Raw genomic sequence first — 27,247 nt, 5'->3', positions numbered from 1 at the left:
ATTTGTCGATGAAAAACGTTTGACACTGTGTACAAGCGAAAACTTCTATTTCTCCGGCGTCGATGGTCACCTCGTCTTGAATTTCGTCGAGCGCTCCGGGCGACGGAGCTTGCACGGCTTGAGCTTCTGTGCAGACCTCGTTGAGATCGAGCTGCGGAGGAACATCGACGACTTTCAGGAATTCCGAGCTGGTCGATACTTTATGCCGACGACTTCCTTCGCGACGTTCGAGAACCGCCGTTTGCTTGATCTGCTCCGGTCGGTAATCGGAATCCGAATCATGAACCGCGTGAATTTTCCGTCGTCCTCGGAGAGGCTTCCGTCTTTCCGACCGGGACTGTTTCTTGATATTGCGGATGCTCCTCTCGATGGCCTGTTTCTTCAGCTTCTGCTCCTTGAGATTCTTCCGGATGTTTTCAACGTCGACGTCGATCTCAGCCCCTTCGTCGATCAGAACCGATCCGTGAGGTAGCTCTTGTTTCTCTCTCTGGGGTTCGCGCTCTGCGACGTCCTCCGGTGCTCCTTCGTTCGGGAGTCCCGCGGGAGCCGGAGCGCCTTCCACCGAGTAGTCAACGGCCTCCTCCTCCTCCTCCTCCTCGTCGCTACTGGTCCAAACAATTCGTTGCCTCCTAGACTTGGCAGCCGCGGCCGCTCGTTTCCGAGCTGGCAGCGAAATTCTCACTTTCAACGCTTTTTTAGAAACTAAGTGGCTTTGCTCATCGGGGTCGTTCTCGTTCTCCCAAAGCATATCAGCCACCTCTACCGTCTCTCGGTGTTTCCTCCTCGAAGGAATTTTTTTCAAATCCTCCTCCACAGGCGCCTCACAGCTCTCTTTATGGCTTTTGAACTGAAACGGTATATGAGTGGTGAATTCACATCGATTGCACTGCAACGGAGTTTTGTGATAGTTACAGTTGCTCTTCCGATGTCTGAGATAGGTTCGTTCTACGGCAGTGCTGAAGCCACAGTTCTCGCAGAGGTGCGTGTGTTCGTGCGTGTGGCGGACCGCGATGTGCTCTCGCAGCCGACCCGGCGTATAAAACGTCTGGTCGCAGTAGTCGCATTTGTGACGGAGTCGATCTTTGGCATGGACCCGGTGCTCGTGGGCCCTCTGGTTGTTGCGGTCGCTGAAAGCACGGTCGCAGTGTTGGCATTTGTACGGTTTTTCTTTGGTGTGCACGGCCCTGACGTGCGCCGCTAGACAATAGCCCTCGAAGTCGCATAGCGTGCACTTCCTCTTGCCGGTCGCCGCCTGCGGATCCAGACCCAGATGCTTGCATTTGACGTGTTTGTTGAGTTGCTGTTGGTACTTGGTTTTGTATTCACAGCTTTCGTAAGGGCATTCGAGTCGGAAGTCTTCGTGGGCGAGAAGTGTGTGCTGTTTAAGACGAAAAGGTGTGCTGAAGAGTTTACCACATTTATCACAAGTACATTTTCCGATGTTATGCTTTCCTGCGAGATGCTCGTTCAGATGTCCACTCAACTTGAACCTAAAAAGCAAGAATGGAACGAGCCCTATGTAAAGCTTTGTTTGATAGATACAGTGACCTGAGGAATGACAAGCGTGAGGCTACACTACTATACAGATAAACAACGTTCGACCCTATGATGAAGGAATGCCATCGAGCCCGCGCGATAGGCCTCCATCGGTAGCAGGCCACCCCGGCCGAGTCGGCAGCTTAGCAGATAGGACGGGTCGAAGTATCACGGGTGGAATACAATCAGGACCAGAAAGAACTGTCCTTGGAAATATTGGGCCGTTCACCGCGGTGGCTGACCAGCTGGGTTTCACTGTATCGTTGGGACTTTCCTCCTGGGAGTACTTTTCCCTCGGATAATTTCTTTCCCTACTCATTCTCCCGGATCGCGAATCGACTCGTCCGAACGCTCATCCACCCGTGGGGGAGTTTTATTTTCCTCCTGGTCTGTTTTCGAAGAAGACCTCCGGCAGAATGACTCCTTTATTATCATCAATCATCACGGACCCAGATCATTCGAACTCGTGAAAGTCATAGGCCAAGACAGATGATGATTGCGATCGAAGAAAGGCCGCGGATTTCTGTCATCACATCATGCTAAGGTATGATTGGAACTTGGAACCTACAACAATTCATGAATCCTGAAGCGACTCGCGCTTCGGATGCTCGGAGAAGAAGCAGGCTTCGGAAATGGAGATAAGCATTTTACTTCAAGGTTTAGTTTGCTTCGCAAAGTTGTTCAAGCCCCCTTACAAATATCAACTGTTTGGGTGAATCAGTATACAAAAGTGGCAAGAGTCGCAAATTCAAAAACTCATCTCACTCGTGTGAGAGCTCTCGTTCTCATTTTCCTTCGCAAATTCGAAGCTGTGGGTGACCAGACTCAAAAGAGTTAAGGAAGTCATGTCGTCCCCGAGCGGACCAACCAGGACCCGGAATGCAATGAACGTCCGACGACGAGCTGACGAACTTTTAAGTACATTCTCGCTCATCCACAAAGGTCAATTAACTGTAATTACTGTATTACGAACTCCAATAGAGCATGTTCTCGGCTCAGTCCGTCGTGACGAACATCTGGAACTGGTGTTCTCGACTCATGTGTTCTCGGAACTTCTCAGCATCAACGAAGAAAGTGTTACACTGCACACAGTTCATAACCATCATGTCATCGTTGTCGCCGTTCTCGAGAACGATATCGAACTCGTCGTCTCCCTGGTCGGGAGCGGTTGGGGCCGCGGCCGCAACAACAGCTCGCTTCTTCGCCGGTTTCCGACTGACGGGGACCATGGGGGGCTCCTCGTAGAACTCCTCCTGGGAAGCTTCATCGGTCCGCTCCAAAGCCGCGATCGCAGCCTTCCGCTTCGGTGGTCGAGAACGTTTCTCGATTTTCTCATCGGGTCCTGTCTGTTCGACATTCAGTCCAGCGAGCATCGCCAGCGACGCGTCGCCATTATGTTCCGGAACCGGAACGTCTTTCGTCTTCCGCTTCCGTTTCCGCTCGGTCTCGCTATCGTTCTTCTCGAGTTGATCCAGAAGTCGAGCTTCGGCGAGATCGTCCTCTTCGTCCTCGAGTTCATCCTCCTCAATATCAGACATTTCGGGCTCGTCCTCAACGTCATCGTCTTCTTCCGAGGTGCTCTTTTTGCGTTTTCTCGACGTCCGTTTCTTCGGTGCTTTCCGTTTGGGTTGAGCTTTGGTTGGTTTTTTCGCGGACTGCGATTTCGGCGGTCTCCCTCGTTTTCGCGGTGGGGCAGCCCCAGAAGTACCTGGGCCTTCCTTGGTCACCGTCGACGCGACCGCCGCCCCGGCAGCCTCGGAATCCGTAGCCGTCGACGCGTCGGGTACCTGACCGTTGCTGACGTCGTCGTCATCGTCGTCAGAACCCAAAGCCCCGTCGGGTCGCACCGACCAAGGCATATAGGACTCCGTCGCTGCGGTAGCGGCGCCTTTGCGTTTCCGGCCGCGCGGAGCTCGTTTCGTGGAAGAGACAGTGCTGGCGGCGGTTGCGAGCGAGGCGTCATCGTTGCCGTTCTGGAATTCCACGTCGTCTTCCCCTGCACAATCTTCACTGTCACTCTGCCAGACCTTTCGCTGTTTCTTGCGTTTCACCTGGTTTTTCGAGTGACATTTCTCTTTGTGCGTTCGCATCGTGAACGGTATTTTCGTTTCAAAAGAGCAAAACTTGCACCTGAATGCGGCTTCCTTCTCATAGCAATTAGCGGCCACGTGGTCGCTCATTGTGCGCCGGGAGGCGCATGAGAATCCGCATTTGACGCAAAGATGAGGTTTTTCGGTCGTGTGTTTCCCGATGAAGTGGTCTTCGAGTTGACGGCGTCGCAGAAACCGATCGCCGCACACGTCGCAAACGAACGGATACTGGTCGAGGGGGAGATGAACTTTTTTGTGTTGGCGGAGATTGCTGCCGAAATGGAATTTCTTCCCGCACGTCGGACACTGGAAGCGGGGCGCGAGTCCGTGCATGGCGCTCTCGTGTCCACGGATATCGTAACCGACGTATTCACAGAAACTACACTTTTTCCGGAATTTGTTGTCGATGTACTTTCCGTCTTCGTGGTTGTAGTTGACGTGACCTTTCAGTAGGTATTTGCTGGTTGTGGTGAAGTCGCAGCCCTCCCAGGTGCACTTGAAGCGGAAATCCTCGTGCACGACCTTCATGTGCTCTTCGAGAGCTCCTTTATACGGGAAGAGTTTATCGCATCGGTCGCACTTGTGCTTTCCAACGTTGTGCTTTATGCTGTGCACGCGGAGTCCACTGCGCGATTTGTACCTAAAACGAAAACGGCACTTGTAGAAGCATCCCGATGAAGAAACAAGGACTCCCCTCTTGGGTTTTTCTAAATCTTTTTTCTGAGACTTTAGACAAGGTTCGGTGCGCCGCCCTTTGATTCGACGGGGATCATTGTGACGCGGGAAAATCCTCATTTCTTCGGATGTTCTGTGCCGAATTCGAATGCGACAGCGGTATACGGATGCGGCTGAGAGCTCCGTCTCACGGGGCGGAAGACGAGCACGACCCTATCTGCCGAACATGTCGCATTCTCTGAGACCAAGAGCATAGGAACATTTGCCGCGGGCTGAAACATCAACATGAACTTCGGCGCACTTTGTAGCGGGGCGGTTCACCGAACGATGGCAAAAAGTCTCAATAACGACGGAACTGACTCCATCCGACTATAGAACTTGATTCCGGTATCTAACCGAGGGCTATCAGAGTGAGGAGATGCTCTGTGATATTTCTTGCTACTGAAAAACTGACGTGAGATCCTTCACCGGGAACTATCCAGGAAGGATCATCAATTTCCCGAGGAGGAACAAGATATGCCATGATCCTGGTTCGATTCAGATTTCCGAAGGCGAATATCGTATCTTCGGAGCTTCAACCTCCGACCGCGCGTATACGAACAAGCCCGAGGGGCTCAGACTCAAGTATTCGGTATCATGTCCTCGCTCTACGGAAAACTGTTGGCGACTTACTTTGCATCGCAGTACTGACAAGCATAGTTCCTCTCCTGAGAGTGAACGGTGGCTAGATGTCTTTTCAGCATCCTTTTAGTCTTAGCGACATGGTCACACTCTGAACACCGGAAGGGTGGTCCATCGATCGGCGCCTCGATGACATGGATCAACGATCCTTGAGTCGTTTGCAAGGTTCCTTCAAACGAAAAGTGGACATGACTTTCAGTCTTTCGAAAGCATGTGCCGAACTCTCTCGACTGCCTCTCTCTCCGAAGAGCCATCCATTCCGGAGAACGCCCATTGCGTTTCACCAGCATAACCCAGCCGCAAACCCACCTCCAATCGGAAGATTCACGTTGCCGGCTACCGAGCTCGCAGGAACTCCGACCATTTGCACCAGAGTGTGACTTCCGGTCGTGACTCCGGCCGACGTGACCATTTGTTGCAAAACCTGCGGTTGTGCGATTTGCGCGTTCAAATGGGTTACTTGTGTAACGTGCGGCTGCACGATATGCGACAGGTGGACAGCATGAGCCGCTGAGGCCATCACGCGATCCGTGGTTGCGCAGCTGACGGACTGATGAACGGTGGTGACAGCGGCTGGAATGGAACGAGGCTTGAATTCCGTGCTTGGGTAGAGGACTCCAAGCTCTTCGAGGGAATCGAGCATGCCTTGATGCTGCCTATTGAATCGAATGTAGACGGCTAAGAAATCCAGGCTTACCGGAGGTCGCCGGAGCTGGATCACCCGGTTCGTGGGGATGGATGATAGGGGTTCTAAGGTCAGGATAGTCTCCTGGAGGTAACCTCACGAGGTTCGACGTCGAAGGGCCTTGTGGACCTGGAGGTAGGTCCACCTGAGGGTAGGCCGGAGTTGATGGGTACCAACCCAACAGCATTGAGTCGTGGTTCTCCATCTTGTGTGAGATCCTGGAAGATAGCACATCGTTTGCTAGGGAATTCGTTCGTTTCACTCGGACAATCGAAGCTTTTCCGCAAGCCAGATCGAGCGAATTATTAAAATGATAATAATAAAAATATCGCTCGATAATAATATTATCATTATATTCATTATTATGAGGGTGATAATCGTGAGGTTTCATTGGAATTGAGGCGACGTCCCCTTTGACAGCTATGGGCAGATCTTTCGTTCGCAAACACGCGAACTTCACCACCCCTAGGTGAGACAGCGAAGTGCGCGAGTGAACCTTCCTGTCGGAAGTCAAAGATGCTCTGGCTCCGCGCCGGATGGCCATGTGCGTTTCCCACTTTCCTCACGGAAACTCTCTCGCTGCCCAGAATGCGATTCCGGAAATTCCTCACGAACCGTCCATATTCCCGTCACATTACTATATTTATTGCGGAACCCCAGTAGCCAATGTGTACAGGAAGTGGGGGAAGTCCTTTTTCCTTTGGATCGGAGACGTACAACCGGAGAGCTTGACAATTTGCCGCGGATACGTCCGAGGCAAACCGCCGCACCACCTTTGCAATTGTTCGAGAGGCTCCGCAAGGCATACGGCGGCCAAAAGCGTCAACGCGACCATCATTCACTTGATTCGCTTATCCACGTTCTCGTCCGGCGAAACTCGCGCTGTCCGTCTTGGAGCGGTCGAGCTCGAGCGGATTCGTGGGTACGGGCGCCATGGTACCGAGAGGAGTCGCGACGATCGTTCTCTCTCTGCGTGCGCCCTCCAAATGGTACTCCCTATGCCCACGGGCTCATACGGGACAATAAGTTTATTGATGCATTCGCACGTATACGAACCTTGGAGAAGTATCTACAGTAGAGGATGACGGGCGGGCTCACACAGGGCTACCGTTCGAGAGTCACAAGCCGATGTTTGCGGCATTCGGAATCTCTGTCAGCACCTCGTTCGGTGAGGACATCTTGTTCGGCGAAGGTCAGCACTCGCATCCATGAGCCAACGGGTTGCGGGAAGCCTTCCCTGAACTGTTTCACGTTTGCGTCGACTCGATGTCGCTGTGTTGCATCTCGACGCTCTAGTTGAACTCTTGCTTGTTGTTGCCGCTGCCGCTGCGCTTGGCTCTAGCCCCTAACACTCTTTGAAGACGCCACCACCAGGCCACGCTAGAGAGGGTGCAACGGAAACAAAAATGGCGGCGCATTGTTCAAGGCGACTGACGCCAGCCAACCGAGAACAGCTGTCGGGGTTGATGCATGCGCGGCAGAATCAAACTTCGGCCTCGTTTCGCTCGCTCCGCTCTAAGCTGTGGCGTTGTGGAATTCTGGTCGCGAAACGAGTCTTTCAATCCTTCGGATCCGGAAAGGCTCCACACCGGGTATCGTGGCCTCCGTGGACAAGAGCTTCCACCGGGAAGAAATGACAGAGATCGAGATTGGGGGAAGAATGAATACGTGCGGATTTGCTCGCGCTTGTCGACTATGTAGCCATGATTTTCGGAGTTTGATCCTTCTTGTGTCGACGTCTCTCGGCGGCTAGTGGTGAGAGGGTTCTGGAAGCGAGATCTGCGAGTCGCGATACGATCGTGAAATCGTTAAATGGAGTGACATTTCGTTCAGATACCGTCCTCGGTTCTCCGTGGGCAGACCCGACGGCCTCGAAAACTCAGCTGTTTGGAAAACAGGGAGAATCTCCCTTCGCACAACGAGAAGCTGCGGGGTGCCACGAATAATTTAAATGGGAGAGGAATCCCGTGGAAATGCATAGATCCGGGCGGAGCACGGACCGGCAATATTGGAGGAACCAGCGAGAGCTCACGATGTGTCTATCCGAGCATGGACTCGGAGTCTCCTACACTCATAACGAGCGCAAGATCCCCTATGGACTCGTGTCCCGTGATGATGTTCGTACCAGAACATCTCTGTGAAGTCAGAAGGGACAGTCGACAGGTTCAGAACACTTGATTTATTCTCATAATAATAATATCACGTCAGTTCACATCACAGACATCATTCCACACTAGGCTCAAAAAGCTCCCCACAAATGCTAACCGAAGTAGCTGTTCGAATCAAGTGAGCCCTAAGGAATAATTTACACACGTAATAGACACTTGCGATGAAAACGACAAAGAAGTCCTTTCCCGATTGTGGAAACCCCAAGGCTTCATGCCGCCCATTAGGAAATTGCGAGCAGACCCACAATTCGATTCGCAAACTCAGATCATTCAACTCAATCGTTGATATTTGCAATGGTGTTCGATCGTGCACCCAATTTCGGTCGCCCGAACGTAGATTTCGATTGCGTCTGAATCACCTGCCGGTTAGGATTATTTTACGAACTATTTCCTCATACGCAGAGGATTATGACTTATAGCACACTGATTCGGATGAGGGTTTTCTGTTCGAAAAAACTGTAAAAAGCTCGCAACGCTCACCTTGCTCATTATATACTGCAGGGGCTCAACCAGACTCCTTCGGTCCAACGAGGAGACTTCTATTAACCGAACTTTCTCCCTGGTCGCCCAATTGACCTGTGATTAGGAATGAGAAGATCAATAAGGACTCCGCGGATGCCGGGAGAGTTATTTCTTGGCTGAGACGACCCAGGACGAATGAGGAAGTCCCGGCTTACCGCTGTGCCGGCGTCGACGCGTCTCGAATCCAGATCGAGTTTAGTCCCGATGATAAGGAAATGGACATCTTTCTTCGATAAATTCTTATCGATATCCTTCTTCAGTTGCTCCATGATGTTATAAGACTCCATGTCATTCACAGCATAAACCTGCAAAGTGAGGACCGTCCTGGCTTATTGGAGACCGTTGGCGTCGGACCAAACCAACATGGACTAGCGAATACCCAGGAACGACTCCTACCAGCACAAAGGCGTCGGTGTGTGGCATAAGGGTTCTCGGAATGTCGTAGTTCGAGCAATCGATGCCCTGGGTATCGTGGAGGTACACCTGTAATTTTATCGGTTGAGATTTTGAAGACATAGAATAGAATATTTGACCGACGTCCGGGGTTTACGTTCTGTGAGAGAGTTTGAGAACATCCAGTTGGGAGCCTGAGTCGAGCAAAGTAGCTCCGAGAAGTTTTTAAGCACTCACCTTTTCACGTATACCTCGTTCGGTTTCCACATAGCAGCAGTATATATCTTCTATTGTCTGTTGTGATTTCCTCTGCGGCGGTATACCGTAGACCAGCTGCTCGATGAGCGAAGTTTTCCCGCTGCCTTTTGCTCCGCACACGGTGATCCGAACGAATCTATTCTGGTGGTTCTGATGCTTCAGCATTGTTCTGGGGAAATTTTAGACGTGTCACTCAGATCAAAAAGGTGCAGAAGCTTGGATAAATTACTACGCAGTCCGAATTCCCGACGTCGGATCTCTCGACAAATGGTTCGAGACACCGAATCTCGAGACTTGTCGCGCGGAGATTGCACGGGATTGCAGTCCCTGGCGACACTCGGAGAAGTTTTGTGTCCAGTCGCTCCTCGATGTCTATCCGCTGGACATTTCGCAAATCAAGCCCACTCAGACGTCCTCTTCCAGGGAGTAATACGCACGTTGCAGCTCTGAGAGCCGCGTGATACGCTATCGACTGCTCAGTGTACACATCGATCGATGCGAGAGCAGCGACATGGGAGTCATTCAGGTCAGTTTTCCATACCTCCTGAACGAAGTTGGAACTGATTCATGGAAGCACAGCTGCTATCTCGCTCATCTTGAGGATCGAGACTCCGTCTCCTGACACGGGCAGCTTGTCCACACAGCGTGCCTTCCGGAAGCTGCGGAAAGACCTTCCTCGAATCGATTCAGCGAACGAGATAAAGTTTTCCTCCGCGAGAACCTGTCCTGTCAGCTGGTGACGAGTGTTTTCGTTTCTGTCAATGATGGCAGCCGACAGGATTTCTTGGACTTGATGGAAGAAATGATGATGCTGATTCATCACTATAGCAGGGAGATCACTGCGGGCGCTACCAGCGTGCATCGATCTGAGCTTCTCCTTTAGATGAGGGGATTCTCAGGATTTTTCCGCTCAGTTCCCCATGCCGCTCGCGATTTACCGCGAGATGAACTGCTGGTGTGGCGGTGAGCAGTCGACTATAATTAAAGTTAGTGGTTGATCTGTTCATCAGCCAGATTCAAGCATTCTGAATCAGCGGATATGTTTTCTTTCCGATGGCTTTCATCTTACCCTCGACATTTCGGTGCCGACTTCGCTGAACATTCGGTTCGGAAGCGTCCCGATGATCGAGCATTTCGCCTCTAGCTCGGCGAATCTCCGCCTTTCCCTCTGTTCGCTCTTGTATCGTCGAGGTTTCCTAGTATTCTACTAGACGGGCCCGTCGCGCGTTGCCGCGAGCACACCGTGTTCCTCCGTCTCTTCTTTTTCCCTTTCTCTCTTGTTCCCCATGCCCATTCCGGGAGTTTTCCCCATTTTTTCTTCTTCCCGCCTTGTTCCCCTATATCCTCATTTACGTCAATTTTCTCAATTCTTTCCCGTTACTCCTTCATCCCCCTTTGTCCTTAAATCCCCCTTTCCTCTCTTTCTACCCGTTTCTCTCTATTTACCCGTTCCTCCCTGCTCCCCCACTTCTCCCTATTTACCCGTTCCTCTCTATTCCCCCGTTTCTGTCGGTCGACCCGCTCCTCTTGATGACTCCGTTTCGCTTATCATCCCCTTCCTCTCATTTTGGTTTTCCGTTGCTGCCCCGTATCTTCCACTCGTCCACCGATCTCTCCTTCCATTGAATCCCTCCGTTTTCCGTCGTTTCCCGTCTCCCTCCTCCGAGATCCCCTTTTCTCTGCCTCCCCAGTCCCTTCACCTCTTGACTAGGCCTTCCAAAGATCCGTGAAATTTGAGATCCGCAGATCCCGGATCCGCGGATCCGTTGGGCTCGGATCCGCACCAAACCGGATCCAGAAAAAAATACGTATACACGTGTACAACTTATGTACAGTTCTCTGCGGATTCGCTGCTGATCTCCATATGTTTATGATATTTATGCGGAGCCTACCCTGAAGCATTTCATGCATTTTCCGCTTTTGGAACTCCTCAAGAAATGTTTCCAAACCTGGCTCGTCTGATCCGTCGCTACCTTGAAGTCCTCCATGATGAGGAACGCTCCATCTAAATACAAGGAGATCAACAAAAATCGATGTACGGGCTCGTCCCGGCAGGAGGGCTGCAGTTTATTCTCGATAATTTTAGGCTCTACAAACTTGTTCGCGGGGAGCAGTCCAGATCACGAACTGCGGAATAAGAACGCGTGCGCATGAGGTATGAACAGTTGTCTCTCAGCTGCTATCGACCGGATCCCGGTCATAAGTCGCAGCGAAGTCCGACGTGCAGAGCCGTCATGTCGGCGGGGAATGAGTGAGGGAACAAGCCCTCAGTTTTGAGACGAGAGGTTCCGAACCGAAATGAGAAATTCATGACTCGCGTTACCTGCTTCCTCCATCGGAGAAACGCGATTAATGGTCGTTTTCCCCCCGACTACTATGTATGTACGATGGTTTTTCCCTACACTCGTGGAATTCGTGGAACAAACTCGTGCGGATCCTGCGGATCCGGATCCGTAGAAATCCTGCAGATCTTGCGGATCCAGATCCGCGAAAATCATGCGGATCCGGATCGGCGGATCCGCTGGAAGGCCTACTCTTGACCCCTTCCCTCTCTCCCGAAGGTTCATGATCTTCTTACATCCGTCAATGCGTCTACCTGCTGCCTTACCTCTATTTCCAGCAGCGGTGAATGGAAAATGGGAATCACTGGATTCGGATTGCTCCGGATCGTGCGGGGACAGTCCCCTGATTCGCCAAGGTCTGAAGGGGAACCCTTTTACCCCTTCTCCAGTGATTCGCTGAGTAAGTGAATCCACCCGACTCCCTGTTCCACCTTTGTCCAGCCGAGCGAGGGAGTATTGATCCTCACGTTCAACAACGGAGCACAAAGTTGAATGCAAAAAAAATTATGCGGCGGAACGGTGAAGTGCTGACAGACAACAAGCCCCTCAAACTCTTCGGGAAATCTAGGTGGACTAACTGACCAAAATTCACGCCGATCCGCCTCACGGTTCAGAAACGTGTTGGCGAAACACTGACAGACATACATTCGCTTATCAGATCAGCGTAGCAGGTACGGAAGTTATAATCGGCTCCGGATCACATAACGGTTTTGTCGAGAGAATCGAGAGCACTGAATTCTTCGTCCGATCGGGCAACTCCCCACACTGCCCGGAGAACAGGGAGTGCTATCGGCGGTCAATCGAAGCAATTTCCGTATAACACGTCTGACACACTGTTCGGCCCTAGCTTCAGACCCCTCTGGAGTCTCTGGAGTCAAACGTATGTCCATGATGCTCGATCGTTATGGATAGCTGTGACGTATCGCAAAAATCCAGCTCAGCTCGGCGGAGTGCACGATTCAGCCAGTGGCGTAGCATGCCTCGATGATGTCCGGGGCGGATCCCTGAAATCCCGTGCCGGGACATCGATATGATGCCCTCTCCCTCTCTGATTTATCGAAAACCCAGATCTGTCATTGCACGATCGGAATACCGATGGAAGTCAATATAAGTCTCCATTCATTATTCATCACGACCGAAACTCGAGGAAAAGGCTTTCTGGGAATTCCATCGAGCATTGTGCTGCTCGGGGCGGACCGCCCCCCTCGCTACTCAGTCAGCCCCCGAGGACGATTTTAGAGACGTATTACGAATAGGGCCCGGGAGTCCGGCATTGCTACTTTCAAAACTCGGAAGCCCCGCTAGCCCTAAATCTCATGGGCATCGGTACTCTCGGTCATCGAGATCGCCCTCGACCCACCCGTTGAGCGGTTCGCTGTCCTTGGGTCCCACCAGTCGGCCCCTGGAGGGGTCTTGCATCTTGTTTTCTTGCATCTGTGACGGAAGGAGCATAAGTTGACGGAGGTGCCGGTGGAAGAAGACGGGATTCAGACACTGGGAGCAGAATAAGCAGTTCGCGACGTCTGTGGCTCTCTAATTCTCTCATGTCATTCGACTACCTAGATCCTAGATACGCAGTGGACTACGCCTTATGGGAACACCGGCTCATGGGATCTTCCGCTTCATCGGATGGCTCCCAAAGAGTGCGATTGATTTGAGCTCCGGCTAATCGGATGCTGTCGAACATGTGAACGAGCATTTCTACATGATCGAAGTCGACTCAGCTCTCCTGGGGATCAGGTTGTTCCGAATCTATTCGGAAACGAATCCGTCGACACCGGGGCATGCGGGAGGACTTCTTTCGACTCCTTGGGGGACCGTTCGATTTCCCGAGTGCATTCCAATGGGGAATACAGTTTCCGTTCATCGAGTCGCCATCTGCGCTAGAATCAGGCGGGGCGACCTCCGACTCGGAGGGTCTGGATCTCTCTCCGACGGAAACTCTAAAACTTCGTGAAGATGGTCTCAGTCTGGTGGCATCAAAGATAACTTCATCTCCGCGTCTTCAGACATGCATTGTGTCCGAGGATCCAGTCGAGATACTGGTCCGCCATGGGTCGCCGAGTCGCCGACAACTAGAAAGCTATGCTTAAATGTCTCGCTCTACGGAACTAATCCCTCCCTGCCTGTGAGATGCCGCCGCTACTGCATCTCTATGATGCTCGGTCGTCGAGAGGCCACAAAGCTTCTTCAAATAGCTCAGACGACATCCTTCAGACTGTCTTCGGGGCTTCTGAGCGGCAACTGAAGCAGAAACAGAACGCGGACTTCTTCCGTCTGTCTCTGAAGATCGTCAACCGATAAGTCGATTCGCTAGAAATACTGTCGCCGTCCGATAGAGGTAGACCTACGATAATAGCTCCCGCAGACACTCTCAACGACCAGGCCTGTAAGTCAGTCAGACTCGCCGTCAGGTAGGTAGGTAGGGAGACCGAGCGAGCGACTTATCAGCGGAGCGATATAAACTGATAACGGCTGCGAAGCGTCGCTCCTATGCACATGATAAAAATTAATCAGAAGCTACTTGACGCGAAGTGCTGAGCGCGATAATGACTAGTTTACGACCGGCATTCTCGAACTTCAGAAAACGTCCGAAGCTATCCCGTTCTGAGAATTGAGAATTCTTGCCATACTTCTGTTTCGCATACCGCTGCAGTCAGGAAAGACATATCGAGGGAAGATGCGATCTACGCGTTTTAGAATTATATCCCGAGTCCATCTATTATTATCGACCCTGGAGATGGCTGCGACCATGGCCTTCTCCATTTGCCCATTTCACTTATTCTTGTCCATGAACCGAGATAAGTTCCGTTACCGAAAAACGAGACGGACCACGCGTGATTCCAGCCCGGAACGAAAGCTAGGAGGGAAGAGCACGAAGGCGTTGATGGTTTCCGACGATTTACCGAGATTCGTGTGCAGGAAATGTCGAATGTTGATTCGTCGTACCCCCGGGTTCGCCGGCTTGGCTATGCGGTCCAGCTGCGGACTAAGTCACAATATCGATCCTCGTGTCTACGAACCATACGCAGTGCTCGGAAGCTCGATCGAAGTCTCAATTTTCCCATCTACATTGTCCCGTTTCCGTACGTGGAATCCGACGCTTCACCAGACGCGAGTTTCGACGCTCCCCCGGACGCGTTCCATCCGCGATAGAGCTTTGCTTATCGTTTCCTGATATTGAGAGACTTGGACTCAGTACCTGCGAGTCGACGAGTAGCGAATTAACTCAATCGAGCACCGGCTTGCGTAAACAGACAAACAAGGCACCCCGCCTAGCTACCGGCGGCTAGGCCGAAGCGAGACACCGTGACGGCGAGACTTGAGTATCACGCGATTTGACGAAGGGTCGCGAAGCCCAAACGAGCGGATATCGTCACGACGACGAGCTAACTTCAGACTTTTGCTTCCTCGAACGCTGTCCCGAGCATTGAGTGAGCGCAACCGAAAAGCGGACGGACCGACGGAACCGAAGGACGGCGGAATCGACGGGAACATTTCGTCTCGAGGAAAAGAAAGAAGCCGCAACTGACTCTCTAATTGGGCGACGAGCGGAGAAGCGACCAGGCGCCGACGGAGTTGCCCCCACCAACGCCATCGTCGCCGACCTATCATCAAGATGTGAAACTTTCCTTCACCGCATTCAAAGGAGTGAGCAAACGAGCGAGCGGATATCTCGCCCGAGAAGTTCAGCCCGTCCGACGGTCCATGGCTCCGGCTAGCAGCCACCCAGTCTCTAGATAGTGATACAATCACAGTCATCAGCTCTATGACTTCTAACTTGGCCACTGATTCGAGCGACCGTCAGATCGAGCGAACGAGTGAAAGAGAGTCTATGTCGAGACGCGTACGATGACGACTGCTGTGGGCGAATTCGGTAGGCCAGCCGGCTCGGATGGCGGGCCATGTTTGTTTTTATGTCGAAAGATCGGGGTTTCGAGTCCGCCGGATTTCGTTGAAACAATTTCATCGTAGGTATTTGAGCTTCCACATTGGACACAGCACAAATGACGGGTGCTCGCCGTGGTCGATAGAGCAAACGAACGCATTGAGACGAAGATCGCTATCAAGTTCGGAAATTCGGATTGCGATTCGGAGACTGCTCAGCTTTCATGTCTGGAGGAAATGTCGCCATCGTCCTCACATCGAGCACATGTTTTTACGTGGAAAATCAGACTCATGTAATCGATGGGTGAATCTGAATGGAAAAACAATCGCCTCGGTCAGTGAATTCCGCTTCCGGGAAAGCATCCTATCCGCCGAATTCGAGATGAAAATTCGGGCATTCGCATGAGGCTGTGGAAGAGATCGATCTCGCTTCACGGCTAGAACTTCATCGGGTCGAGGGTGGACGCGGATGTCGAGAAGATCTCATGAAATCCTTGCTTCGTTCAGAGCGAGCCGTGACTCCGACGCCGGAAACAAAGCCAGAAAATAAAGATCGGCGCTCAAATGGAGACTTCCGAGGATGCTCAGAGCCCGGAAGCCTGCCGTCCTTCCTCCCGGATCGTCGACTCGACTATCCAGATCGGATCGGACTGACGAAGTAGAACCGCCCGATCGAATCAAGGATCATGCATGTTCCGGCTCCAACAATCTGAAATCGGAAACGGAAATGTGTTTTCTCCTCCGATCGAAGGCGATATTCCCGATTGTACCTTCGAATGCCATGGAAGACGAATCCCCTGTTCTCCCCCTGTTCTTCCCTTATCTTGCCCCCATTCTTCCCACTCCTTCCCTCATCTTCCCTCTGAGAACCATCTTTGGAGAGCGGATACTTATTTTCCTCGCTCGGATTCTGTCAATTCCTCGCTTGAGGAAGACAGAGGTAACCGACGATTGGCTCGAAAAATCCCATGGGTACAGCTGTGCGTTGTCCTCGCCGAAAAGAAGTTTCCAAGCCGCGGACTTCCACCTGTGGCCCCCGGGAAGGAGAGACCGTGCCTCCCGATACGTCCATGTCGCGACACGCGCGAAAGTAGTTCCAATGGGTGAGGTATGAATCGGTCCAATGGACGTCACGCGTCGGCAGCATCTACCTAGGGCCTCTACGGGAATCGGTTCTGCTGCAGAAGGGTCCGATAACTCGGGTGATCCCATTTCACAGCGATCCCATTCAATATATTCGACTTTATGGACAGCCGGAGCGGGAAGACCATCTCAATATATTCGAGGCAGCTGCTCAGGTTGGGGAGTGTAGGTAAATGAGTCACGTTGAAACAGGAGTGGGAACTTGCGGGTTCTGTCTTTCGAGCTGCCACGAGAGCTGAATCATGAGCTATTGCTTCGCAATCTGAAAGCTTCTGTGGAAAGCGAAGCAAGTCGCAGGCGATCGCATGACTCGAAGAGGACCCATACCGATGGGTATCCCAACAGTGAGAATTGAATCGTCACAGAATTTTTCAGCGATTTCCGTGAGGGTTCTCACTCAATTTATTCTGAGGCGTTTTCGAGGCGAATCTGCCGGGAGAGGCTGAGAACGTGAAATGTTCGGTCAGACTCTAGCTCGAGCCAATGATAAATAATCGTCCGGACCGATCAGACACCGATGAATTGAATGAGTAGTCGCTACATGAGTCATGTAGTAGCATTACTTTTTGACGCGGCGACCGTGCTCGCGATACGAAGGGTACAGCGATACGACTGACTGAGACCGTTACCCTTATGGAAGCGAGCTCCAACATCGATCGAGTGCCCAGACGTGAACAGTAAACGCATGCCCCGCATGCCTCGATCAGAGGGCCCTCGGCGACCCCGAGCGGGAGGCGGATTGAAGAAACGCCCAAGATATCTCCTTCTCTTGACTCCCATTTCGACTTCGCGGAATCGATCGACAAGCCAATGGAGATGATGTGCAAGGAGACTGGAAGCGGAAGTTGTCATCGACCTCTTCAATCAGCCTTGCGGAGCTCTGTCCTCACTGAGTGAGCTCGACACGGCTTTTCCCTCAGCCAAGCCGTATGACCAGGAGAAGCATCAGGATTTCTCACCCTCGAAGCTGTCCTCAGGTGAAGCACGGCTCGTTCGCGAGGCCACTGGAGGCTATTTCGTCAATTTGCGGGATCGCACTCATTTCGGCGATGCTTCGTTTGAATCATCGCTGCGATTAAACACCTCGCATCCGTCTCTGTTTCGAATGTTCGAAGTGTCTCCGTTGATTGTCCACAAGAAAACCTATTCTTTGATTGCTCCCCACCGCAATCGAGGAGTCCCTCCTAACTTATTTTCCCTCGGTTCTTCCCGAGCGAATCACAGCCAATTATCAATAAGATCGATTCGCTTATCATCGACAAGAGCCTCAAACGCCAATCGTCACCGAGATCATCGCGACGACGGAATCGTTTATCCCTCATTCATCTTTATGCAGTCGCCGTTGATATCTCAATATCCTGGGCCTGGTCGGGCATCCCAGCTTATCGCAGTACGACGAGAGACGTCTGAAGCAGCTGCTTTGTCGACAGCGACGACGTCATCGACGTTGTGGGTCCACTTTTCATCAGTGAGGCGGTGGTCGACTCTACGTGGACCGCGGCCAATTACCGCGCGGTTCGTCTTAGGCGGCGACTGGGGGGCTAATCAGACGCGACGTCTTTTCGCTACCAGATCAACATCATCATGATCGTCTCGTCGCTCGTTCTCGGGGAGGGGTGTCTTGAGCAAACACACAGTCAACGAGCGGATGACTCGGTAGAGCGACACACAGACAGAGAGACGGACGGACGAACGGACCTACGGACACCAGCCAGTCAGCCAAGCATGCCGACCGGTCGACAGTCCGGGAGGCAGGAGGAGGAGATCTCCAGCAGAAGATACAGTGGCGACGGCGGCGGCCGCCGGCGTCGTTGTTGCTGTTGTTGCCTCGTGGTCGCAGCACCGGCCGCAACGAGAAACCTTCTTTCCACGGCTGGCTGCATGGCGCCAACAGATCCCTCTCTCGTCGGATCGAGCGAAACCAAGACCCTTGCTGTCAGAGCAAGTCTCTCAGATCGTGCTAAACAGTGATTCGGTTCAAGTCGTGATTCGTGTTTCAATAACCGGTGTCACAGTCAGTTCGCTCGGAGAACACCAGGACTCGTTCTTATCTCGGTGCAGCAAGATGGCTATTTACCTCCGACTACTGGTCTTCGCGATTGCTATATCGTCTCTCATTGGAGGTTTGTGTTCTTTTTTCTAATCCTGAAAATTCGTCGTGAGACCCGTATATCGTACTCGGACGGTGTTCGGATCGCTGCGCGAAGAGCTCCCCTGTCCTCTGATAGTTTCGACTTCCGACGCAAATCAGAGACATCAATCATGAGACCTCCTCGTCTCAACTGAAAATGATTCCATCTTGGCGGTCGGGTTGAGAAGATGATCTCGGTTATATCTATCTGGATGTCCCAACACAATATCTCTGTGATTTTCGTTAACACTCGAGTCGACCATATGGAAAGTTTTACGATAATCCCTCCACGATATGCTCATTCCGGGGTCCCGCCCGTGCAGAAACGTTCCATGTGACTTCTCTTACTCTCTTGAGACTTCTAGTCGTGGTGCTACAGAGGGCCGGGATTCGAAACGTCGATCCGGCTGTCTCGGAGGAGCTCGTCCTTTCTATAGCTCCGATCAGGATTCCATTCGCTCGAAGACCTGTACTCCGAGGATCTCTCTGGCATAGAATGGAACGATCAATGTCAGCCTCGTATCGATTGCTCATAAGGGAACTATCCAAAAATATCGTCGAGCAACAGGTTCGATTTACCTGGGTCCGGTTCGCTCGATGTGACACTGGCTGTAAGAGTGATGCGACAAGAGGTGACTCATGCCTCTGATACTTCTCGAGGACCTTCAGTGCGCGAGTCGGACCCTGCACGGCTCGGGCAGGTCATTCCTACTCGCTCCGATCTATTGTGGTCCTGCGCGGCATCTCAACAGCCTGAGGAATCTCGTCCCCGTGCAGAAAGACACGATCTGAGCAATTCAGTTCCGTATAGCTAAGTTTGATTAGGAGGAGGATCCTGGAATCTCGTGTGTATCTACTCGATAGCCAGAAGGCTCCGGTAGATCGGCGATCGGAACGATCGAGATCGATTGTATAGATTGGATCGAGCGAGTTCCGGGAGAAAAGAAACGGAAATCAGAGAGCACTCGTAAAATTCCCGGGGCCATAGGCGTCTGTCCGGAGGCGATCTCGAGGATTCCAGAGAATCCCTGTTCCAATGTGAGGGCTCTGAATTTCGATTCCGAGTTTAGTCGAATCCGGTGCTCTCAGCGATCTCCGTTTTTCACTCGTATCGTGTTTGGCGATCGAACGAGTAATGTACCTTGCTGATTGCCGTCTACTAATGAATGTGGCCCTGGTGGTATTCGTTGACAAGCCGTCGTCGGACGCGCTTCCACAGCCCATTTTCGAGCGGCGGATGAGGCGGCAGCTTCGAGCTCGAATCTGGGTCCGTAGGTAAGATGTCGGATTCTTTGCCGCGTCGAAGCCTTCCAGACAACCGAAGCAACATGTTTCTTCAAATCGCGGGCTGAATCATCCGATCTTGAGTTTCTCTCTTCGGTTTCACTGGAATCCCGCGCTGTTCACCGAAGCGCCGACCTTTAATCGTTACCTACGTTACTCGATCGTTGCATCATGCACGGACATGCTCGGCTAGCCGGACGGGCGGCTGAAAATGATGTCATACCTCCCTCGGAGTCGGGAGGAATATGAGAAGCTTCGATGGCGAGCCAGCCAGCCAGACAGCCAGAGAACCTGCCAGACGGTCTGGCAGAACGTTCGAGGGCTGGAACAATGGTGTCGATGGTGATCTTAATGGCCGGCATCGAATTTAAAAGGGCGTCGCGTGTATGTTTACATCTCCTTCTCCAGGCTCTCGCTTCGTGAACTCTGCAGAGCGTCGTTATTTCGTAGAGGTTCCGCGGAGTTCGCCGAGGCCGTCCACTTCCATTTCACTTTTGCGAGAGAACTCGTCAGACAGAACGAGAGTGAAAAAAAATGGATCTAAGCGTATGGGGAAAAGTTCGAGAATGGGCGGAACAACATTCTTTCAGAAATACCCCCTTGCATTGTTCGAACACTTCACGCATGAACGCCTCCGGCTGGACTGGATTCTTTTGCTTGATGAACTCCGAGTCGGAGTCCTCAAGCAAGAGAGCATCGACCAGAGAATAGACACCGAGCGAGACAATAATACGCGACAGAACACCTTCTGCTCTCGTATTATCACAGCGAGACTGGCCGGTTGCGGCCGGCGGGCCAGCCGAACCTAACCTAGTCTCGGAGCTCACTCAGCTCCGCGGAGCTATCGCGACAATGTCTGTCTATCCGTCCGTCCGTATGTCTGTGTGTATGTATGTATGTCTATCTCGGTCGGACCTTCGTTTGTGTGTATGAGTGTGAGTCCGTCTGAGCGTAACTACGCTTGTTACAAGATACATAGTAGCTACTCCGGACGGCCGACGGATCGACCGGCCACGAGGAGCCCATGAGCGCACAGGTCTACGGATCTGTTTTGTATGAGGTTCTTCGCCCGCCTTTGTGCCGGATCCGTTCGCTCTTCAGATCTCGAGTTGGTAGCCGTCCCATTGTGTAGCCAAACATCGTTTGAGGTTCAACAGATCGCCAAGTCCAGCTCTCGATATGTCGACATGGCTCTCGAGGAGCGCAAGTGGCTCAAGCCAAAGTAAACTCCGGCAGACGGTCAATACCGTTAAACATGCACACTGTGTTGTCGCTGACGACAAACGTCAAGGTTATCCACTGTCTTCCGACAAGTGGGCAGCGACCCAACCGTCGTTGACCGGCCCGGAAACGGCGGAACAGCGAAGAACTCGGAATCAATTCGGAATTTCTCGCTCGCCGGGGCATGCGGAGTCTCACGACCTCCGCCAGGTCGATTTTCCGTTGGAGGCAGAATAGATCCGCGATGGGCTCCGTCCTCCCAATGACTCATTTACGTGGATCATGGCATTCCGATTTTGTTCCATGAATCCCGAGCCCCCAGAACACCCTCTACAGATTCGGCAGCAGCGTCGGCGGCTGGCGCCGATTGTCTGTCTCAACTCCAGGATCAGAGATGAGCGGCTCGTTGTTAGATTCGACCATCGGATACTGCTAGACAACAGAGCGTTCAGTTCGAGCGCCGCCGCTCGATCGGGATAACATCTCCTGCTCTCTACCGATATCATTGCTCGGATCTCTTCCTCAAAGAATCATTACAATTGATGCCCGCGAGTCAGTCGGCCAGACAAGCAGTCGGTCGGTCGGTCGGTTGGTGAGACTTCGATGCCATCGTTCCTAAGCCCGAGATCGCTTCATTTGAGCCGAATGAGCGTAGAGACGATCTCTTATCATCGAATTGTCTCGAGAGCATCCGCTCTTCGGATAGCCAATTAGAGAATCTTCTGCTGAAGCCCAGTCGTTTTGGATGTTCTGTTTCGTCTCCGGGAACATCGCCTCAAGTAATCCAAATGGAGTTTACGAAATCTCGACGCGATGTTTATAAGGATTCGGAGAGCCGGTCGGATGGATAGGTACTTTCAAGTATCGTCGTTCGAGGGGTTCGGGACGGGAGTGTTTACGCGATTCGACCGAATCGGTAAACTCAAAATCATTGCCCGCTATAAAGCGCAGTCATCTGGTTTGGTTATTCCCGCTCCCATGAACAGCTCTGTTTTCTATACTTTCTTTTCTTCGCTCGAGTCAGCTGTTTCCTTCGACCGTCCGCCGACAAATGCCGCTTCGGAGATCTCGAGCGGACACGAGTGTCCTTCCGTAGCTTCCCTTGTTGCCAAGTACGATGTTGGTACGAGAATTCATGTTTGCCCCAACGTCGACGAAAATAATTTTTTTTCGTCATCGAAGCTGACTTCGGGAGCCGAATTTCAGCGCCCCGATGTCTCTAGAGAAATTCGTCTCCAACGACAAATCTCCAAAGGAGGCATCGGGTCAGACGTCGGTTCTGAGGTTTCAACTCGTAATTCTAGTTGTGATTCGGTTCTACGGGACGTAGACAACAGGACGGACGTAGGAGGCCACGAAGTTCTGAATCGTAATTCCTGGTTGCTCTGAGGTCCGACTGTGACGAGTTCTTCAGCGAGCAACCCGTAATTTGGGGGTACTTTAGGTTGGGTTACTTCTCTAGAAATCCCTCGCTCCGCTCGGTCGGTCGGCCGGTCGGTCCGTCGGTCAGGCGGTGTGTCTATCGGTCGTATGTTTGTCCGTCTGTGTGTCAGTTCGTAGGTTGTCGTCGGTCCGTCCGTCCGTCTGAGGAGTAATCATCATCATGCTCGTACGGCTGTATACGCTGATGACAGCCGGTCGAGATGTGACTGAGGGATTCCGTGACCGAAATGTTTGAAAAGGCCCCCGGCTTGATTGAAGACAGCGAAACGCGCCACCGTCAGACCTCATAACGCATCACGGGAACAAGCGGACGTCATGAAGAAATCCTGCGTCTGCTTCGGTTCCGATTCGATATTTTCTCTCCAGAATCCTAAAAAAATGTCCAGCATAAGGTACCGCTAGCTCAAGATCATGAATCATGATGGCGCTCGCGTTCGTGTGGCGAGCGTAGAGAATATCGGTCCGGAGCACGGTATTCTCCCCGCCGAAGAGATCTTGAGACCTTCCGAACGAACCTACGACGATACTCTCGGGGATCCGTCGGTCGATGGATCTATCGCTCTTGAGATCGTCGTCAGACGATCCCTGAAGAAGATCCGTGTACATGTAGAAGTTTCGCCCGCTACGAGGACGAGCCGTTCGGAAAACCCCGGTGGAAAGCAGTATCGGCGACGAGAAGAGAAAAGTAGAAAAGAGACGAAAGCTCCCAATAAAAGCTGGAGAGACCGAGAACGCCTCCTCCTACATGCCGGTATCTTCGGTCGGGATCGCTAGTCGCGTTGGTTCTTTCTTTCTTCTCCGTAACTTGGGATGCAGGCTGTCTGGTTGACTGAATCGTTCGTTTGCTCGAGCGGGTTCCTTTCGCGTCGCTCCCTCGGGCGGGCGCTCGCTCGTTCGCTTCGGCTGGCTCGGTTTGTCGCCGCTCGACAGTTTCGCAGTCTGTGATCCCCGATGAGCTGGCGGCGACTTCGAGGACTTCAAGGAATTTTGTCTGACGTTCGATTGCATGCGAGAGACTATCACGCTGCGAATAGCGCGTCAGCGACTTCAACCTGCTACGAACTCGTCTTACCGAACTCTGTTTGGAAGCTCGACGCTGTTCCCGATCTCGCTCAGCGCACGGGACACGAGTGCGATCGGAACAGATTTCCAATCGCTGCACGGCATAGGAAAGCCCCCGAAAGGAGCTCTCGACACCAAATGACAGGGGAAAATCCGATCTTTCCCTTCGGTCTCTGGGCTCGAGATGCAAAGCAAGGCCCAGACACTGTCGCTGACCTGAAACACGAAGACTCCGAAACGGCGATCGGGCTCGAGCAGCGCATTGTTGCGCTCCCAATCGCTCTCGGATTTCGGATTAGTAGCAATACAAATCCCCTGAGTCGGTCCGCTGGTTTTCCCTCTCGCATTTTTCGTTGAGACTCGGTGCTCTGAATCGCGACCGGGGGCATTCGAACGGATCGGAACCCGTTCGGTGTCCGGAGCTCCGAGAGAATCGAAACCTGTTAAAAGGCTCCTCGGGCACCCATTTCAGAGTGCGAGAAGAAGTATCGAGTTTCAAGCTCGGGCGTGGGTCCATCCATCTGGAACGGAACACCCGACCGCGTCCCGTACGCGATCTTCCCGACGGAGCGCGTTCGCTCTCGTCGACAGGCTGACCGCCTTTCGGAGTCCTCAACGGGTCTCGTGAGACGGTGGCTCTAAAATCATCCATCGTTCCTCCGAGCAGATAGGAGAATATTTTCTAAATCCTCTACTCTGACGGTTTATCTCGCTGTCGTTCCGCAGAAGTCTGACTCTTCGAGTCTGACGGTCAAAGTTTTTCTTTTTTCACGATTTACCCACGCAAGGCGCGACGTCAAGTACTCTCGCTTTTCGTCGACGACGAAGAACGACGATACTAACCTCTTGGGGATTTTTCTTCGCTCTCGTTGACCGAGCTGCACGGTGGATTGTTTATACTGGTCGGGTACTTAGACGAGATTTCGCGTGTGCTTCGTGGATTGAGTTAAGCCTTAAAAATGGCCCACTGGTCGCTGCCTTGTCATCGTAGCGTAGTCCTTCCACGAACAAGTTCTTCGGACGTTATCTAAGTAGCCCTACAGAGTCTTCACCGGCGGCCTCTTGGTTCGGGTTTCGTGAGGAGCTGCTGCCGTCAATGCCGCCAGCAGCGGATCTTCTGTTTGAGGCCCCGTAATTTTCGTTGGGCATTTGTTTGCTTAAGGCCAGGAAGTACATTCTACAAATGATCCACGGATCATGCTTGTCGGAGCAAACTTTCTCCGCGCTAGCTCGTTCCCCACTTTCCGCTACAGAGTCGGAGCCGTCGATTTCAATCGGGCGGGCTCTGCTCTACGGGCTCATCTACGAAAATCTCGGATGCGCCCTGGGCCGCGGACTCCGTGTGTTCAGACTCCGCAGTCGCGCTCGTTTTTCCTACTCCATCCGGTGGCCCCTTCGAGAACTACTTCAGATGTCCTCCGAGAAGAAAAGCCTCGGGGATTGGAAAAGATCAACAATGATATTCGACGGAGGCCCTCCAGACCCCCGCGGAGCTGTAATGAGTTCCATCATGATGAAGATCTGATGACAGGCAGACCACCTGATCGAGACAAGCATCGCAGAGAAAGCCGAAGATGACCTCCGTAATTTTTTCTCAACGTCAAATCAGGTTTCGATCTTTCGACGGGAGATCTTCATCGTGTGGCGCTCGGGGTTGAGAAATGCTTTCGATGTCAGCTCTCATGTCGACGACGGGACTAAGTGATCGGAAGGACGCGACGAGGGTTGCTGTAGCATCGCCACGAGTCACCAGCTATTCGGGAAGAGTGGTTTTCTCCCCACAACGCCCGTGGGAAGATTCGGTTCTCCAGGAGAACCGGGAGGAGAAACGACTACGAGGCGCGGTGTTTTCTGAACAGAGAATTCTCCCTCCTTGAATTCTTGAAAGTACCGTCTCTGCGTCTGCGCTAACCGATTTCAATTATACTACTACTCCGATTGGTTTGCCTTCTAAGAGGAGCGAGCAGAGATATTCTCTATTAGCGATTCCACGCTGAGCAATGCCGTCTGGTCGTCCGGCGGGCCGGCTCCGCGACGTCTGAGAGCGTCTTCGTCGATAATGTGGAGTGAGGCGGAACGGAGCGATGGGGAGTGCCCCTCGTTTCCTTCCTTAATAGATTCTCTAAAGGGTCGTTTATTAGAAGTCGCCATACTCTTTAGATAAGTCGACCCGGGCAGCAAACAGTCGCCGCCACCGCCGACGACGACGTCGTCGCGGCGGATATTGCCGGCAGACGGAAACGGACCGACCGATTTGCGTCTGCGGCAATTTCTTTTTTCTCCCCGTATCGGCGTCTCGATAACGAAGTTCTTCTTCTCCTCTCCCTAGGAGCCTGGGCCGCTTCCTACAATCTGCAATGCGCCTGTACCACCGATCTGTGCAAAGCACAGAACAAGACTACCTGCGACAAGGCAGCCATGTGCTTCACGCAGTACCTGAAGCGTCGAGACGGATCGGATCCTATCACCAGAGGCTGCATCACGAGCAGAACTTCGCTTCTATGTGAAAACCGACGACCAGCCGTGGCAAACTGGCCGGTGCTCGTTTGTTGCAAGAATCAGTTCTGCAACGAGCAACTGCCGGCTCTGTTCGTTGATCTCGTCGGGAACGTGACCATGAGTCCTCCGGTTCCTGTCCCCAGTAAGTATTTCGGTAGTTCTGCGCCGTATCCAAATGGGAGGACCATGTCGAAAACGAGTGGATTTAAACGAGGCGTCTTATTAATAGGCCGTTCCCCTTCCAGGCAACGCGGTGCCAGCCGACAAAAGTCCTACCGAAACGGAGGACGGAACCGAGGAGGTGGAGGAGGAGGAGGAGGAGTCCCGCGACGAGGAGACAAACGCCAATTACCCCTCAAACAAACAGGACACCAACTTTGAAAGCAACAAAATCTACAATAATCCTCGCTTCCTCGGTACCATCAAACGGCCAGAAACCAAGATCACGGTTCAACATCCCGCCGATCGCGGACTCACCATGTTCCACGCAGCCATCCTCATCACCGCTCTGGCCTTCCTATTCCTATTATTTCTGGTTGGTTTCATCATTCTTCGACGCCAAGCACGTCTCTTCAACACACCGTACATGGCTCCAAGCAGTTACTCGAAGGAGGTCCACCTGAGCCATCACGACCACCATACTGCTCCGACAAGGATGCCGTTGCCAAGAGGACTTCCGGTGCAAATGGCGCGGACCGCCTACGACAACAAGGTTCTTCATCGGCAGCCTTAGAGATCGGAGCCGTTGAAATGTTAATTTATTCAAGTTACCTATTTGAGTTGCCGTCCGTGACTGTATATACTTTTTATATATTAAATAGTGAGAGTAGGGAAATAGTAGGGGATGCTGCGGGGAGCACCATCGACAATCGATGACGATGGTTGTATTTAAGAAAATTTGTATTTATCGAAAACGGCGAATGTTGATGCCAGTTTAAATGATGATATTGCTGATGACGACGATGGCGAGGTCAACCGGAGCGATCAATTGGTGCGTGAAAACTCAGAGAGGCCCGAGGTAGAAGGGATGGAAGACGAGACGATCTACCAGTGTTCTCCGTATTCGAGGGGATAAAACCACAGAAAATGAACCTGTCTTCCGTGTCGTCCTACGATGTAAATAAATCGTGAGATTTTCGCGACGAGCCTGATTGTATTCATTCCACAGCCCGAACGTAATGAAGAGGAGAGAGTTCCGAGTGGAGAGAGTCCCGAAAGAAGATCGT

At 52.3% G+C, this 27,247-nt stretch overlaps 2 protein-coding genes across 2 annotated transcripts; one reads left to right on the top strand and one right to left on the bottom strand.

Annotated features, from left to right (window-relative positions):
• Positions 1–7,831: 7,831 nt before the first annotated feature.
• On the bottom strand, positions 7,832–9,771 carry kappaB-Ras (NFKB inhibitor interacting Ras like 1). The gene is made up of 6 exons (XM_003748205.1): positions 9,550–9,771; positions 8,988–9,177; positions 8,754–8,840; positions 8,513–8,662; positions 8,316–8,411; positions 7,832–8,194 (listed from the first exon to the last, which is right to left on the bottom strand). Exons 2-6 carry the CDS (start codon positions 9,171–9,173, stop codon positions 8,111–8,113), a joined length of 603 nt encoding a protein of 200 aa, XP_003748253.1. The 5' UTR covers positions 9,174–9,177; positions 9,550–9,771; the 3' UTR covers positions 7,832–8,110.
• An 8,675-nt stretch (positions 9,772–18,446) lies between these two features.
• LOC114828492 (uncharacterized) lies at positions 18,447–26,754 on the top strand. The gene is made up of 3 exons (XM_029112836.1): positions 18,447–18,504; positions 25,852–26,163; positions 26,267–26,754. The coding sequence occupies exons 1-3, from the start codon at positions 18,447–18,449 to the stop codon at positions 26,752–26,754; spliced, it is 858 nt and encodes a 285-aa protein (XP_028968669.1).
• The last annotated feature ends 493 nt before the right edge of the window (positions 26,755–27,247 follow it).

Source organism: Galendromus occidentalis, unplaced genomic scaffold (genome assembly GCF_000255335.2).
Source record: "Galendromus occidentalis unplaced genomic scaffold, Mocc_1.1 scf7180000077529, whole genome shotgun sequence".
In the NCBI taxonomy this organism is placed as follows: domain Eukaryota; kingdom Metazoa; phylum Arthropoda; class Arachnida; order Mesostigmata; family Phytoseiidae; genus Galendromus; species Galendromus occidentalis.
This window is presented reverse-complemented; position numbering and strand designations above follow the sequence as displayed.